This window comes from Oryza glaberrima, chromosome 9 (assembly GCF_000147395.1).
Source record: "Oryza glaberrima chromosome 9, OglaRS2, whole genome shotgun sequence".
Taxonomy (NCBI): Eukaryota; Viridiplantae; Streptophyta; class Magnoliopsida; order Poales; family Poaceae; genus Oryza; species Oryza glaberrima.
In genome coordinates, this window is record NC_068334.1 from 14,040,118 (window position 1) to 14,054,266 (window position 14,149).

The window sequence follows — 14,149 nt, forward strand, 5'->3', positions numbered from 1 at the left end:
TCTCCCTAGTTTAGCTAGTAGTACAATACACGTGCATGCAGCACGAGGTTTAATTTCACCGTTTCAGACAAGCAGTACACCTCTGTTTCCCTCTCTTTGACAGTAACCTGAAACACGGATTGACTGTACTCAACGACCATCTCCGTTGGCGTCAACTCAAATCAACAGCTGCACGTGAACGCCGCGCGTGGCACTAATTCACTAAAAGTAGAGGCATTGTCGGCGACAACGTGCGCGTGGACGCAGCCACAGCTGCTGGTTACTACCGCCTTTTTCGCAAGTTCCATTGACGACGAAGTCGACGACTACGCAGGAGAGGCCGTCGACGACTACGCAGGAGAGGCCGTCGTCGTCGGAGAATCCGAGGTACGTGTCCGGCCCGCCTGTCGTTTCGCGACGGCCTCACCCTCGCGTAGGCCCGTAGCCGGAAAATGGCCCGTATTCTCATGGTTCGTTCCGTGAAACAGGGCCCGATCTATTGGTTGGCCCATCAACGCGTGCCTCTCATGCGTTGGCTCACCAACCATGAATTTTTTTTTATTTTTAATTTTTTTTATTAAAATATTTACAAAAGTAATTTTGTGTTTCAAAATTTTACAAAACTAGTTGCCTGCCGCTCTCTGGGAGGGCGATTTTCATGACGTGGTTGACCACCGTTAGCGCACGCCTAACGGCCGTCTATAGGCGGCCTGCCATTTTGTAGGCGGCCCCCTCGCCGCCCTTACGGAGGGCGGTTTACTACTGTGCGTGGGGCCGCCTGCAAAAGGGCGGCGAGGACCCTGGTTTTTTTTTGCAGGCGGCCCCCTTGCCGCCCTTACGAAGGGCAGTTTAGTACTGTGCGGCTGTTTTTTTGCAGGCGGCCCCCTTGCCACCCTTACAGAGGGCGGTTTGGTACTGTGCTGGGTGCCGCCAGCTTTAAGAGCAGCCCCCAGGTGTTTAGTTCGGTGCATTTAGAAAATTTAGTAAATCATCACTTTTAAAATTGTGAAACAAGAAAAAACATTATTAGAATTGAATGGTACGTTGTTTCGGCGGTTTGGAGCCCAACAAGGGGTGTTTTTACACCGAAATATTTAATTGTTACTGTAAAAACTACATAAATCATTGTTTCGAAGTCGAAGGAGGAATAGTTTCAAACTACATAAATCTAACTATTTTGCACTTAAAATTTTACGAAATAGGTATTTTACATAAACCTGATTTTTAGTAGTTAAAATTAGGTAAAGTATCGTTTTGAAACGAACAAAGTACGTGCATTTTGACAAAATTTTAATAATTTAATTTTTCATATAAATTGGAGGGCTATGAGGGGGTTTGTTACCTATAAATTGTAAGTTACGCATAATTCTCGTGTATGTTGAATCATGTACACAATTGAAGGTGGAAGTTATAAAAATATAAGCAGGTACATATAAATTATAATGATACAACGTATCGTGGCGTCAAAGAAACTTTAGAAATCGGAACGATACAGTCACATTAAATTATAATTCGTGACGCATACAACAGCACAACATAGTAATTAAACATTATAATGACAAGATAGCATGGATAAAAGATACAAATTTGTCGGTCCTGACAAATCGAGCCTGAGCTTATCTACCGACCCCTTCCGCGTCGTTCAACATGTATTGCATTTTGATGGTCCTTCTCTCGCTGGTACTCTACCTATGTTTCAGACTCAGTTATCTTTTGGCCATCATATGTAGGATTGACATTGTCGATCCATAAAGTGAATGCACACCTCCTTGGATTGCCCTGAGAAACTGTTGATGAAAAAATCAAACACACCGGCCTGGGAGATCTGTTTAGCTTTTGTGCAGGTCCAAAGATTAATGAGATGCGGGTGTGCCAGTCAGTTTAATCCTGCAACTGACAAGATTTGCAAATAATAGATCAAACAGCCGATCGGCTGACAAGCCGATGGAGTAGTTACAGCCGATAGTCGATAATAGCCGATGCCGATACCAGTCGATAGCGATAGGGTTTAAGCAATTGGCTATATGTCCAATGTAAATAATGATATGAAGGCAACCGGCTGATGATGATGTAATAAAATAACAATATAATCCAGTAGAAACCAATCGACTAGAAACAAAATATAATAAGCACTGATCCGAAGGTTAAAGCATACATCGGCTGGAGGTCCGATGTCATGAAATCCACAAGATTAGATTAAACAGTGAAACCTTTGTCGTCATCGGCTAAATCCAACTTATATGTATATGCAATCCTTATGAGACGATGCAACGTCCAGATAACTCACTGGCTGAAACCCCGATGAAACCCTTATTGGCAATCAATAAGCAGGCTAGAGATTATGGTTCTAAGCACGACTTAGTAGATCAAACTTAACTGATGCAGCACTAAGTATGAAAAGAAACATAATATCTAGACAATCAAGCCGTTGACTGATTTTCAGGGTGGTAGATGCCTAGGCTAATCTAATCTAGCAACGCGATTTAGCCGATACCGGCAGAAACCCTAAAGCGAGAGACAGCCGATAGAGCTAAATTGATATGCTAAGACTAGATTAACAGAGACATGATAAATGGGTAGGCAAATATATCATCCAAACCAGAGCAATCCAAGAGGTCGAATGTACTGATGCAGCCTTGAACGACGCCGATGTAGATGATACAATTGCCTAGGCCGACGGAATATTGGACTTACTCTTCGCCGGAGATCGAACACCGATGCAGCCCCGCGTCAGGTGCCAAGTCCCGCCAGACGATAAAATAAAGTAGAAAAGGTAAAAGGTGGCGATGCGCCGAATTGTATTGATCATGAGGATAGATTACATAGACCCCGGGTGTACATATTTATACCCACGGGTTGATACAAGTCCTTGTCGGACAAGAAAGAAACTTTCCTAAAGATAAAAGGAAAAGATAAAGTCCTTATAGGATACTAAACACACTTTCCTAAAGATAAAAGGAAACTAACAAACTATTCCTAATTAATAGATAACTTGCCATGCCGCATTCTCTTTGAACTCGGTCTCTTCTGGATAAGCTTTCTTTAGTAGATCAATTTCCTTAACCGAATATAGCAAAGAATCCGACAACTAACGACTTGACAACTCTCATCGGCTAATCTCAGGACTTCGAAGCCGATGCTGACTCTAAGCCGATGACTACTCCGGGCTTACCAAATTTCACTGTTAACACATGCCCCCCAGTTTTGGAGTATGAGAATTCATGCTTCAAAATTTTTTGTCTTGATAACTCCAAAACCGATCTTCCTTTGCTTCTTGCAATTGGCTTTCATGAGCCGATACTGATGTGCTCCACCATGCTGAAACTGATGCGCTTGCCCCCCGAGCCAATATTGTTGTTCCTCCATTAAATTCTCCACCGTAACCATGATCTTGGCATTGACTTCTTCATCAGACATGTGGATATAAAATTCGTGGTCCCACCAGGCGTGCCAATTTGTATTGACGAAAAAATCGAACACACCGGCCTGAGAGATCTGCTTAGCTTCTGTGCAGGTCCAAATATTGACGAGATGCGAGCGTGCCAGTCAGTTTGATCCTGCAACTGACAAGATATACAAATAGTAGATCAAAACAGCCGATCGGCTGACAAGCCGATGGAGTAGTTCCAGCCGATAGTCGATAATAGCCGATGCCGATACCAGCCGATAGCGATAGGGTTTAAGCAATCGACTATATGTCCAATATAGATAATGATATAAAGGCAATCGACTGATAATGATGTAATAAAATAACAATATAATCCAGTATAAACCAATCGGCAAATAATGATATGATAAATAAACATCGATCCGAAGGTTAAAGCACACATCGGCTGGAGGTCCGATGTCATAAAATCCGCAAGATTAGATTAAACAGTGAAACCTTTGTTGTCATCGGCTAAATCCAACTTATATATGCAATCCTTATGAGCCGATGCAACGTCCAGATAACTCACCGGCTGAAACCCCGATGAAACCCTTATTGGCAATCAATAAGCAGGCTAGAGATTATGGTTCTAAGCACGACTTAGTAGATCAAAAGAAACATAATATCTAGACAATCAAGCCGTTGACTGAGTTTTCAGGGTGGTAGATGTCTAAGCTAATCTAATCTAGCATATCAATTTAGCTCTATCGGCTGCTTCTCGTTTTAGGGTTTCTGCCGGTATCGGCTAAATCGTGTTGCTAGATTTGATTAGCTTAGACATTTACCACCCTGAAAACTCAGTCAACGGCTTGATTGTATAGATATTATGTTTCTTTTCATACTTAGTGCTGCATCAGTTAAGTTTGATCTACTAAGTCGTGCTTAGAACCATAATCTCTAGCCTGCTTATTGATCGTCAATAAGGGTTTCATCGGGGTTTCAGCCGGTGAGTTATCTGAACGTTGCATCGGCTCATAAGGATTGCATATATAAGTTGGATTTAGCCGATGGCAACAAAGGTTTCACTGTTTAATCTAATCTTGCGGATTTCATGACATCGGACCTCCAGCCGATGTGTGCTTTAACCTTCGGATCGATGTTTATTTATCATATCATTATTTGCCGATTGGTTTCTACTGGATTATATTGTTATTTTATTACATCATTATCAGTCGATTGCCTTTATATCATTATCTATATTGGACATATAGCCGATTGCTTAAACCCTATCGCTATCGGCTGGTATCGGCATCGGCTATTATCGACTATCGGCTAGAACTACTCCATCGGCTAGTCAGCTGATCGGCTGTTTTGATCTACTATTTATATATCTTGTCAGTTGCAGGATCAAACTGACTGGCACGCTCGCATCTCGTCAATATTTGGACCTGCACAGGAGCTAAGCAGATCTCTCAGACCGGTGTGTTCGATTTTTTCGTCAATAGGGGCCCCGCATGGCGGCAGAGGTTGAGTGGTGGTGGATTGTTGGTCTAGCGGCGGTCAGTCACGCTTAGCGGCGGCCGGTCCGGTGCTAGCCTTCTCCTAGGCTTATGTGTTGGCGCTGTCGGTGTGTGGGTGGTAGTATATTTTTTGCTTTTTTCCTGGTTACGATCATCCAGTGTTGTAATCTTGTAATTTTTTTCCTGCTCTATCAATAGAACTTCGCACCGTATCATGCGAGTCGTTCAAAAAAAAACGAGCAGGTTGCGGAACACTCAACCCACATGGAGACGTACGTTAAGACTGAGACATCACCAATTCTCATAGTGAGCGATCCGTTATATCTGTTTCTCGATTGAAGGATGAAAAATCGGATTCGTCGACAAATTACGGGGCTTAAGATGAACTTATTCCTTCCTTGAAACGGACCCGATCTCTTGGTTGGCCCATCAACGCGTGCATCGATCTCCTGTGTTGGCCCACCAACATGCACACGAGTACACGACGCTGCAAGTGAAGCGACGCGAGCGGGGTTGCCGAACACTCAACCCCAAGATGGTACATGCGTCCACATGGAGACGTGCGTACGTACGACTGACGAGACACCACCCGTCCACCCCAACCCCGGCGGCAGAGTGGGCAAGCATGCAAGGTGCAAACGCTTCGCGAAACAAAATCATCGTCGCTTCCGCCGCGATCGCGCGTTGGCTGGGTTGATTAAGCTAAGCTTCAGTTTGCTTGCACTCCATGCGTTATGCTGGAGCCCTCCAGGGCCCGTAGGCTGTAAGGCTGCAAGCTGTACCGCTCTACGTCTACTGCCTGCAGTCACAGTAGTAAAACGTTAAATTAAGCACGAAGCACCGTCTACACGTGGCCAGAAAATCGTGTGCAGTGGTGTCAAAGAAAAAAGAAAAAAAAATTGAATTCGTGTGTGCAGTTCTTAAATTGCAATTCTGAATTGGTTCCGTTTGCTCACTGATTTACCTGGTTATTACGCTACACGCCCGTGCATCGTGAGCTAACCATCGCGTCGTTGTAAATTGCAGAGAAGCAGGCAGGAGCTGGGTATCTGGCTTTCTGCTGGCGGAGAGGAGACTTTCACGTGGGTAGGAGGCTCCAGCATGATACACGTAGCAAGCGAAATGGAATCCATCTGGCTTCCGCTAGAAAATTCCTGATGAAAACGAGGTCCTAGCCATCTCTGCTAAAATAATCACTCGCCAAACGCTAAACCTCTCGTCGCCTCGCGCCAGCGCCCATCGCCGTTGAACCGCTCCGGACCGTCTCCTGCGTGGTGTTCATGATATTTTCGCGGGCTTTGGCATTTCTTATTCTCGCCGGAGGCCATGCCCCGTTTGGCATTTGACTATAATTCGGGTAGTTTTTTAGCCCAAGTAGGCCCATATGCACTTGTCATTCCGTCAACAAGCTCCATAATATACTACTTCATCCGTTTCACCACCCGTTTCAGATTATAAGAGCATTTCCAACAGACTACTCAAATCAGACTCTCTAAATATTCATATAGCTAACTCTCCAATTGATTTAGCAAGTCAAACTCGTTGGTCAGTATTCCAACAAATTCTCCATTTATTCTCTCTATTTTGAGTCTATGACATTGGGACCCATATGCCAGCCTCTACTACCCCTATTCTTCCTCTTCTTTCTTCCCTTCTTCTTCTCCTCCTGTTGGGGCAACCCCGAGCTCCTTCTTGGCCCCCTCTCTCTCTCTGTTGCGGCGACGACGGATAGCAGACAGCGACGACATATCTATGCGGCTGCAAAACAGGCTTGCTGCTGCCCCGCCGTCGTGCCCTCCCTCCCTCACCGGTGTTGGGGGTGGCCAACAACGGCGAATGAGGCGAGCGGCAGGCGGCGCTGACAAGGGTTCAATATGGACAACACGATTTGGCCATGGGAGCGGCGGTGTCGGTCCTGGAAGAGGGGAGGTGATGGGTAGCGGCATGTGAGGATGGTGCTCCAAGAAGACCGTGCGGCTGGTGTTGACGCCATCGCGGAACGAGGTGGTGAGTGCGAAGCCAGCCGCGTCCGGGACGAGCGAGGTGAAGCCAAGGAGCGTGAGGTTGCTCGCCCACGAGATGCGGTGGTAGGAGGTGCCGATCCCCTCTTTCCTCTGCTATCAGCACAACCCATTTCGATGCCGCATGGAGCTCGGGCGGAGGCTTCCCAAGACGATGATGCCTCCCCCTCCTTCCTTCCTGGACTTCGACTGGGATGAGGCGGCAACGGACGAGGGCGTAGGTGGTGGAGGCGGTGACTCGGCGGGTGGGAGGCCTCTCCGTCCGCTGGCAGAAGAGGCGGCGACACAACGGGTGGGCTCCGACGGATCAAAGAGTGTGCAGGGAATTAAAGAGAGAGAGGAGGAGAAGGTGTGGGCCCCACGGATGGCAAGCAGGCTTTGGCTAGCAAAGTTTGTGAGTGAGGGAGCCAGTTTGGCCAACTAGATGACTTGGCCATCCAAATAGCAAGTCTATTGGAGTCCATTTTTAGTTCAAATTTGCCAAATTTTGGCTTTGGAGAATGGGATTGCAACACTATTGGAGATGATCAAAGTCATTTTGACTTTGATCAAAATCACACTACTTTAAATTTAACAAAGTTTATAGATAAATATAGTAATATTTACAATACCAAATTAGTTTATTTAAATTTATAGTTGAATATACTTTCATAATATATTTGTCTTGGGTTGAAAATGTTACTACTGTTTTCTATAAACTTGAAGTAGTTTGATTTCGGCTAAAATCAAAACGATTTATATTCTGAAACGGAAGAAGTATTTGTAAAAAATGGTTCTCCAATAATCAATCTGACCATTTTTTTAATCATTGCATATATTTATACTATCAAACTAACTAGTGGTAGCAAAAAATAATTCTTTCTACTCATAGTAAAACTTATAAAATTAATTATTGAGATTACTCTACTGACAATAGTATTGATAAGTAAAGATACTGTCAATAGGACAATAGAGAGCATATAAATATAATCGTGTAAAATTAACGTGTCTGAATTGAAGAAACATCTCGTGTGGAAGTAAATTTTATTTCTCCGCTCGTGCCACAATGCGGATTAATTATCTAATACTATTATCTATTATGTGATTTATTATGTCATCAGAGTTGAAATTCTCGATTTCGAATCCTAGCTTATATGATTAACATAAAAAAAATGCAACGCACCTCTGTTTCCCGTATGAAAGTATGAGACTGGAAGAAGAGACTAGACATGAGAAATTATACTACTGATGAACTTGTCGTGCATACAACTTAGGTAACACGAAATACGCGTGATTATTCGGTGCTAATTAAGCTCGTCCGGAGATATATATTGGTTGGTATCCTTTAATAATCATCTACCTGCCCTGGGTGTACTTGGCCTAATATAGTACCACAAGTTAGATTAGCAGCCGCATTAGACTGCACAAGCGCACCAGCTCGCACATATCCTGAATCTCCGGCATTATGGGCAGAGTGTATCAGGATAATCCGATCAGCTAACCCTGACAGAGACACGTTCTCTGATTCTTTCTCTCTTTCCCTAAAAACAACCTCGATCAAATCCCCAAAAGCGAGCTCTCTTGCCATGCATCAGCAGCAACCTGCCAAAACGCGTAGGCCCCAGAAAGGCCAGAAACATCTTATCTGAGCTGATTTTTGCTATGCCAATCGCCGCTATATCGCCAGGGAATCGCGTGTCTTTTGTGTGACCTTCCCGAGGTTGATAGAATCGGTGGTGTTTCTGTTCATCTTAAGGGCATGTACAAAGATAGAGTTAGATATGAGCTCTACATTATTTAGAGACTAGCATCCTATAACAGTTAGGGACAATAAATCATTAATGTATCAAAATACTTTTTCTTACTTTTTTTTCCTTTCTTTCACCACCATTCAATAAAATTTGCTCTAATAAATGCTAAGAGTCGACTCTGAGCTGTTGTCATGCATAACAACCATACTCCTTTCTCTTTCTTCCATGTCATCAAATTTACTTGCATGGCAATAGAGAGAGACCACTAATAAACACCGTTTTACATGCCCTAATTGGCGAATGGTCCGGCAATACAGTGTTTGATGGACGATGGAGACATCAGAGACATGTCATGAGTTTTCTCCAACAAAAGCTAGATAAAAATTAAGATTTTCAAGGTATGCTTTTAAAACTGATAAACTGTGTGTTTCGTGAAAAAACTTTCTATATAAAAGTTGCTTTAAAATATCATATTAATCTATTTTTCAAGTTTATAATAATTAAAACTTAAGCAATTATACATTAATACCACCTTATTTTGCGTAAAAAACTTAATTTTCATCTCTATCTTCATTTTCAGGAGAAAAAGTACACCGAAGGAGTAGTAGCTACAACTACAAGATTCTGTAATCGCAGTAACGGCCATCCAGGCATGAGAGTAACTGTTAACTGATCAAGCACTGCATTAGGAGCTGGTTTAGGCAGCTCTCTCCATCTGAAAGGGAGACATGAACTTGAGACACACACACAGTTTCTCTCCTACAAGATTTGCCAACCTGCTGCCGCTTCGATCAGTGTTGTGCACAGCTTCTTACATTTAGTTCTCTCTCGTCAGTATTACCGGTAGCTGCAGTACGCAATTACTGGACTCTTACGTGCGCAATACAATTTAATAGGAAGAATCCAAGCGTCGCACATGCATGTCTTCAGCTAAAGAACGCCAAGATTGCACGGCATGTGGCATGCTCTCTGGCTTTGGCCAATCAGAACCCTGCAGCCTGAAGATGGATTAAGCTTAGCACTTATCCAAACTGGAGAAATGGAGACTTTCAGCGACTAATAACACCCTAGAGTCCGATGCTTAGCTGGAAACTTAGTGCAGTGCGATCACTATCCTACTCACAACAAGCAAGGAAAATGACACGGCAGAATCGAAATTTCAGGAACTGAAACAGCGCAAGTGTGCATAACATGTACATTGGGTGAGAAGAGAAGCTTATCTGTTTTAAGTTTTTTCGGTAAGTTGGGTAATTGTTCACTCCGTGGTTTGTTGGGTCTAAATTTTAGACTGGCATACAACTGCCTGTCTATTTATTCAGAAGTTGGCAGAACTCTAGCTTGGTGAAATTTTCTGAAAATTTAGGACCATTAACCAGTGCACGCAATATATGATGGATTCGGGTCGGTTTTCCAATGGTTGAAGCCATGAAATGTCTCTGCTCTCGACGTCTCCATCGTGCGCGTGGTGGTGTTTCTTGACGGCTCTAGTGGTCACACGGTGACTCGACGAACTAATTCTGAAACAGGATATGCACATCAAACAAAGTCGTTGATTTGTAGAGGTTAAAGCGTAATTAATCCTGAATTCCGATGTAACACGTATGTGTACTCTGACTTGTGTTTTTCTTGGTTACATTTTTCAATTAGTACTGTCAAGTTCAAGAGAGGTTATGTAAAGTGAGGATGAGATTGTCAATCACAAAGTGCTAATGAGCAGGTTATCTGCAAATTGCTTTTCTTTAAAAATAAAAAAAGTTGGACAGATGCCCTTGCTTAAGCAAGCATTTTTTCGTTAGAAATTATTAAGAGGGAATCAATTGCATTATGAGTGACCTAAGCTACTACTAAAGGGCTGTCCCCCTCCGGCTTTTCTGCGCTTTTTTTAAGAGCAATTATGAACTTGTTTGGATTGAATTATTTTTCTATGAAATGTAGTTTTGTTTGCCTGTTATATTCAAAACATTCACTCAAATTATATTATATCTATTTGATGCTGGTTTTGTAAGCAGCCTTTCTTTTCTGAACATTCTCACGATAATACTTCCTCCTTAATTTTATATCATTAGCCATTTTAATTTTTTCTAAGTTAAACTTCTATAAATTGATCAAGAGAAACATAGCAACTCTTATAATATAGCTTTATTATGTCAGAAAACGATAGGCGAACAAACGATAAAAAACAATAGATCAATCACAGAAGACACGAGATTTAACGTGGAAAACCCTCCCAAAACAGGAGAGAAAAACCACGGGCGCCAGCCAGCAAAATATATTCACTATATCTGAGGTGAGTTTACAACGCCGCACGGCGACTTACATACATACATACATACATACATACATACATACATACATACATACATACATACATACATACATACATACATATATATATATATATATATATATATATATATATATATATATATATATATATATATATATATGGAACCCTACGCTCCGGCCCAAGCCTTCCGGCGACGGGCCTCCGCTCCATTATGGCAGAAGCTGGTCTTTATTAAGTGCAAATGAATTTGGATCACAACTTAACATATTACATCTAACATTGAACATATTTCGATGATATGTTTGTTTGGTATTGAAAATATTGCTATTTTGGTCAAATTATAAGAAGTTTAACTTAAAAAATCAAAATATTTTATAATATGAAATGGATGGGGTATAAAAGTACAGTTGTGAGGTCCCCTTCAAAAGAAAATGCAAAATGATCAGAAACATGGCAAATGGAAATGCAGAAGTACAGCTATGAGGTTCCCTTGAAAAAGAAAACCTAAAATGATCATAAACACGGGAAATGGAAACGCCTTTTAATTATAACTTCACATCATGAATGATACATCTTAATCAAATAAAAAAGCAAATCGTACTATGATATATATTTGATATTCCTTCTGTAAGCAGTCTTTCTTTTCTGAACACTATATTTTTCTGAGAGCACAAAGGGGTTTGTTCTTTTCTCATGCTGAAATAAACACAAAAGTACAGCTATTAGGCTCCCCTCAAAAGAGAAGGTACAATGATTAGGAACCTGGAAATGAAAATGCCTTTTATTTATGACTTACATCATGTATGAAACATCTTAATCAAATAAAAAAAATCATTTCGATTCCAACAGGCCCACCAAACCTAAATCAAGCTTTCAGGAGTCCGAAGGATTACTTCCACGGAATTCAAAAGAAGGAAAGGAGAGCAAGGATTGCATGTTTTTTTTTTCCTGAAATCAACACGCCATGATTCATGTTTTTGAGTTTTCCATTTTTGAATTTTCATATGGCAAAGTGCAGGAACTTCAAATGCCATAATCCATTATACTAATCATTAACCCAAATTAGATTGATCAAGTAACAAAACTTTTGTATTTACACATCTCTCGATTTGGCCTGTACATAACCGCGAGCAAAGAAGCTAAAGCTAATACATCCTACAGATTTCACGTCGCGCTGAACGGACGGCTCTGATCACGCCGGCGAGCACTCGACGGTGGCGGCGGCAACGTCGGGCGCCGCCGGCCCGTCGCCCTGCCACGCCCAGACAATGTCGGCGAGCCCCGGCCGCACGTCGACGGCGCAGAACTTGTTGAACTCGAGCTCGTCGCCGGCGTCGTGCGCGAACTCGACCACCGCGACGTCGGCGGCCACCTCGAGCGCCTCGACGGTGACCGCGAGCCGCCCGTTTGCTCCGTCCGCCGTCGCCTCCAACCTCAGCTTCCACCCTTTCCCTCTCGTGGCGCTGTAACCCAGCGATCGCCCCACGGCCTCCAGCTTCTGGATGACGGTGGCCGCCGGCGCGCGCGACGTGAACACCGTGGCGGCCTTCTGCTCGCTCTCGAACATCCCCGACAGGTCGAACCCGGAGGACATGGAGGATATGAGCTGGAACGCGTTGCACGTCCGGGGCGACATGGCGCCGGAGTCGCCGCCGTCGAGGAGGACATCGTCTTCTTCCCATTTCTTGGGGGAGACAGGGGAGGTGGGGACGGGCGGCACGAAGCCCTTCTTGAACCATGGCGTGCGCATGATCTCCGGGATGGAGATGCGCTTGGCCGGGTCGACGACGAGCAGGCGGGCGATGAGGCGGCGCGCGTCGCCGGACACCCACGGCGGCACCTGGTACTCCGCCTTGAAGATCTTCTGGTACATCTTGGCGTAGTTCTCGTGCTGGAACGGGAGGAAGCCGCAGAGGAGCACGTAGAGCACGACGCCGCAGGACCAGAGGTCGGCGCGGGCGCCGTCATAGCCGCGCTTCCGGAGCACCTCGGGCGCGACGTACGCCGGGGTGCCGCACTGCGTGTGGAGGAGGCCGTCCTGTCGCAGCTGCTCGGGCAGCGCGGCGAGGCCGAAGTCGGTGACCTTGAGCCGCCCCTCCTCGTCGAGCAGCAGGTTCTCGGGCTTGAGGTCCCGGTGCGCGACGCCGCGGCCGTGGCAGAACCCGACGGCGGCGACGAGCTGCTGGAAGTACCTCCTCGCGTGCTCCTCGGTGAGCCGCCCGCGCGCCACCTTGGCGAACAGCTCCCCGCCGCGGGCGTACTCCATGACGACGAACACGCGGGCGCGGCTGGCGAGCACCTCGCGGATCCCCACCACGTTGGGGTGGCGCACCATCCGCATGATGGAGATCTCACGCCGCAGCTGCTCCACCATCCCTTCCGTGCGACGGAGCCGCGCCTTGTCGATCACCTTGATCGCCACGCTCTCACCGGACCGGAGGTCACGGCCGTAGTACACCTTGGCGAACGTGCCCTGCCCCAGCAGCCTCCCGAGCTCGTACCGCCCCAGCACCAGCTTCCTCTCCACCTGATCCGCTTCCTCTTCCCGCGCTCTCCTCGCCATGTGTGGTAGTAGTAGCAAGTGTGATCAGTGGTAGTAGTGGTAGGCGGGCAACGGTGTGCGGCTGATTAATATGTGGCGCGCGGCAGCACGTAGGAATGGGGCGGGGGGGCACATGGTTTTGACGCGGGGGACGGACGCGGTTGGTTTTGAGGCGGGCGGCACACGGGATGGAGTGGGGTTTTTTGCGTATTTGTAGCGTGATTGGGGTGTGTGGGCGCGGGGGCGCGGGCCAACGGGAGGCGGGCAGGTGGATGCTGGTTGCTGCGACGTGCGGTGCGGGTGTGGGAGACGGGGGCCGCGCGCGAGAGGGGACAAAAAAACGAAGGTTTGGGCGTTGCGGTGGGAGGCGGGGAGTGGTGGGGCGAAGGGGCCCAATTTTGCTGCTGCCGGTGAGGTTGGAAGGGCGAGGCGCATGTGGCGGTTGATTGGGCCGTTTTGCTTGCCCGTTTGGCGTGACAGACTGATGACTACCTGGAGGGTTGTCGTCTCTCTTCTTCTTCTGCCAAGGGCGATCAACTTGGAAGTTGGAACGTGGAAGGGTGGAACAAGTCAGAGACTGGAGGCAGCTGCCCGCCCCTATGGGAGATCAACACGAGTCAGGTTGAGCTCTTCAGGTGCACCGTACTTCCTCAGACTTGGACCTGGCTGCGACGACTGGTAAGGGTCATGTCTACCGTCCATC

The 14,149-nt window shown here is 45.6% G+C and overlaps 1 protein-coding gene across 1 annotated transcript; it reads right to left on the bottom strand.

The window, feature by feature from the left end:
• Nucleotides 1-11,923: 11,923 nt before the first annotated feature.
• Nucleotides 11,924-13,636, bottom strand: LOC127783588 (CBL-interacting protein kinase 16). The gene has a single exon (XM_052310775.1). The coding sequence runs from the start codon at nucleotides 13,465-13,467 to the stop codon at nucleotides 12,097-12,099; it is 1,371 nt and encodes a 456-aa protein (XP_052166735.1). The 5' UTR covers nucleotides 13,468-13,636; the 3' UTR covers nucleotides 11,924-12,096.
• Nucleotides 13,637-14,149: the final 513 nt, after the last annotated feature.

Bases quoted from the DNA above. Each gene is read 5' to 3' on its own strand.
- LOC127783588 (XM_052310775.1), bottom strand. From the start codon at position 13,467: ATGGCGAGGAGAGCGCGGGAAGAGGAAGCGGATCAGGTGGAGAGGAAG.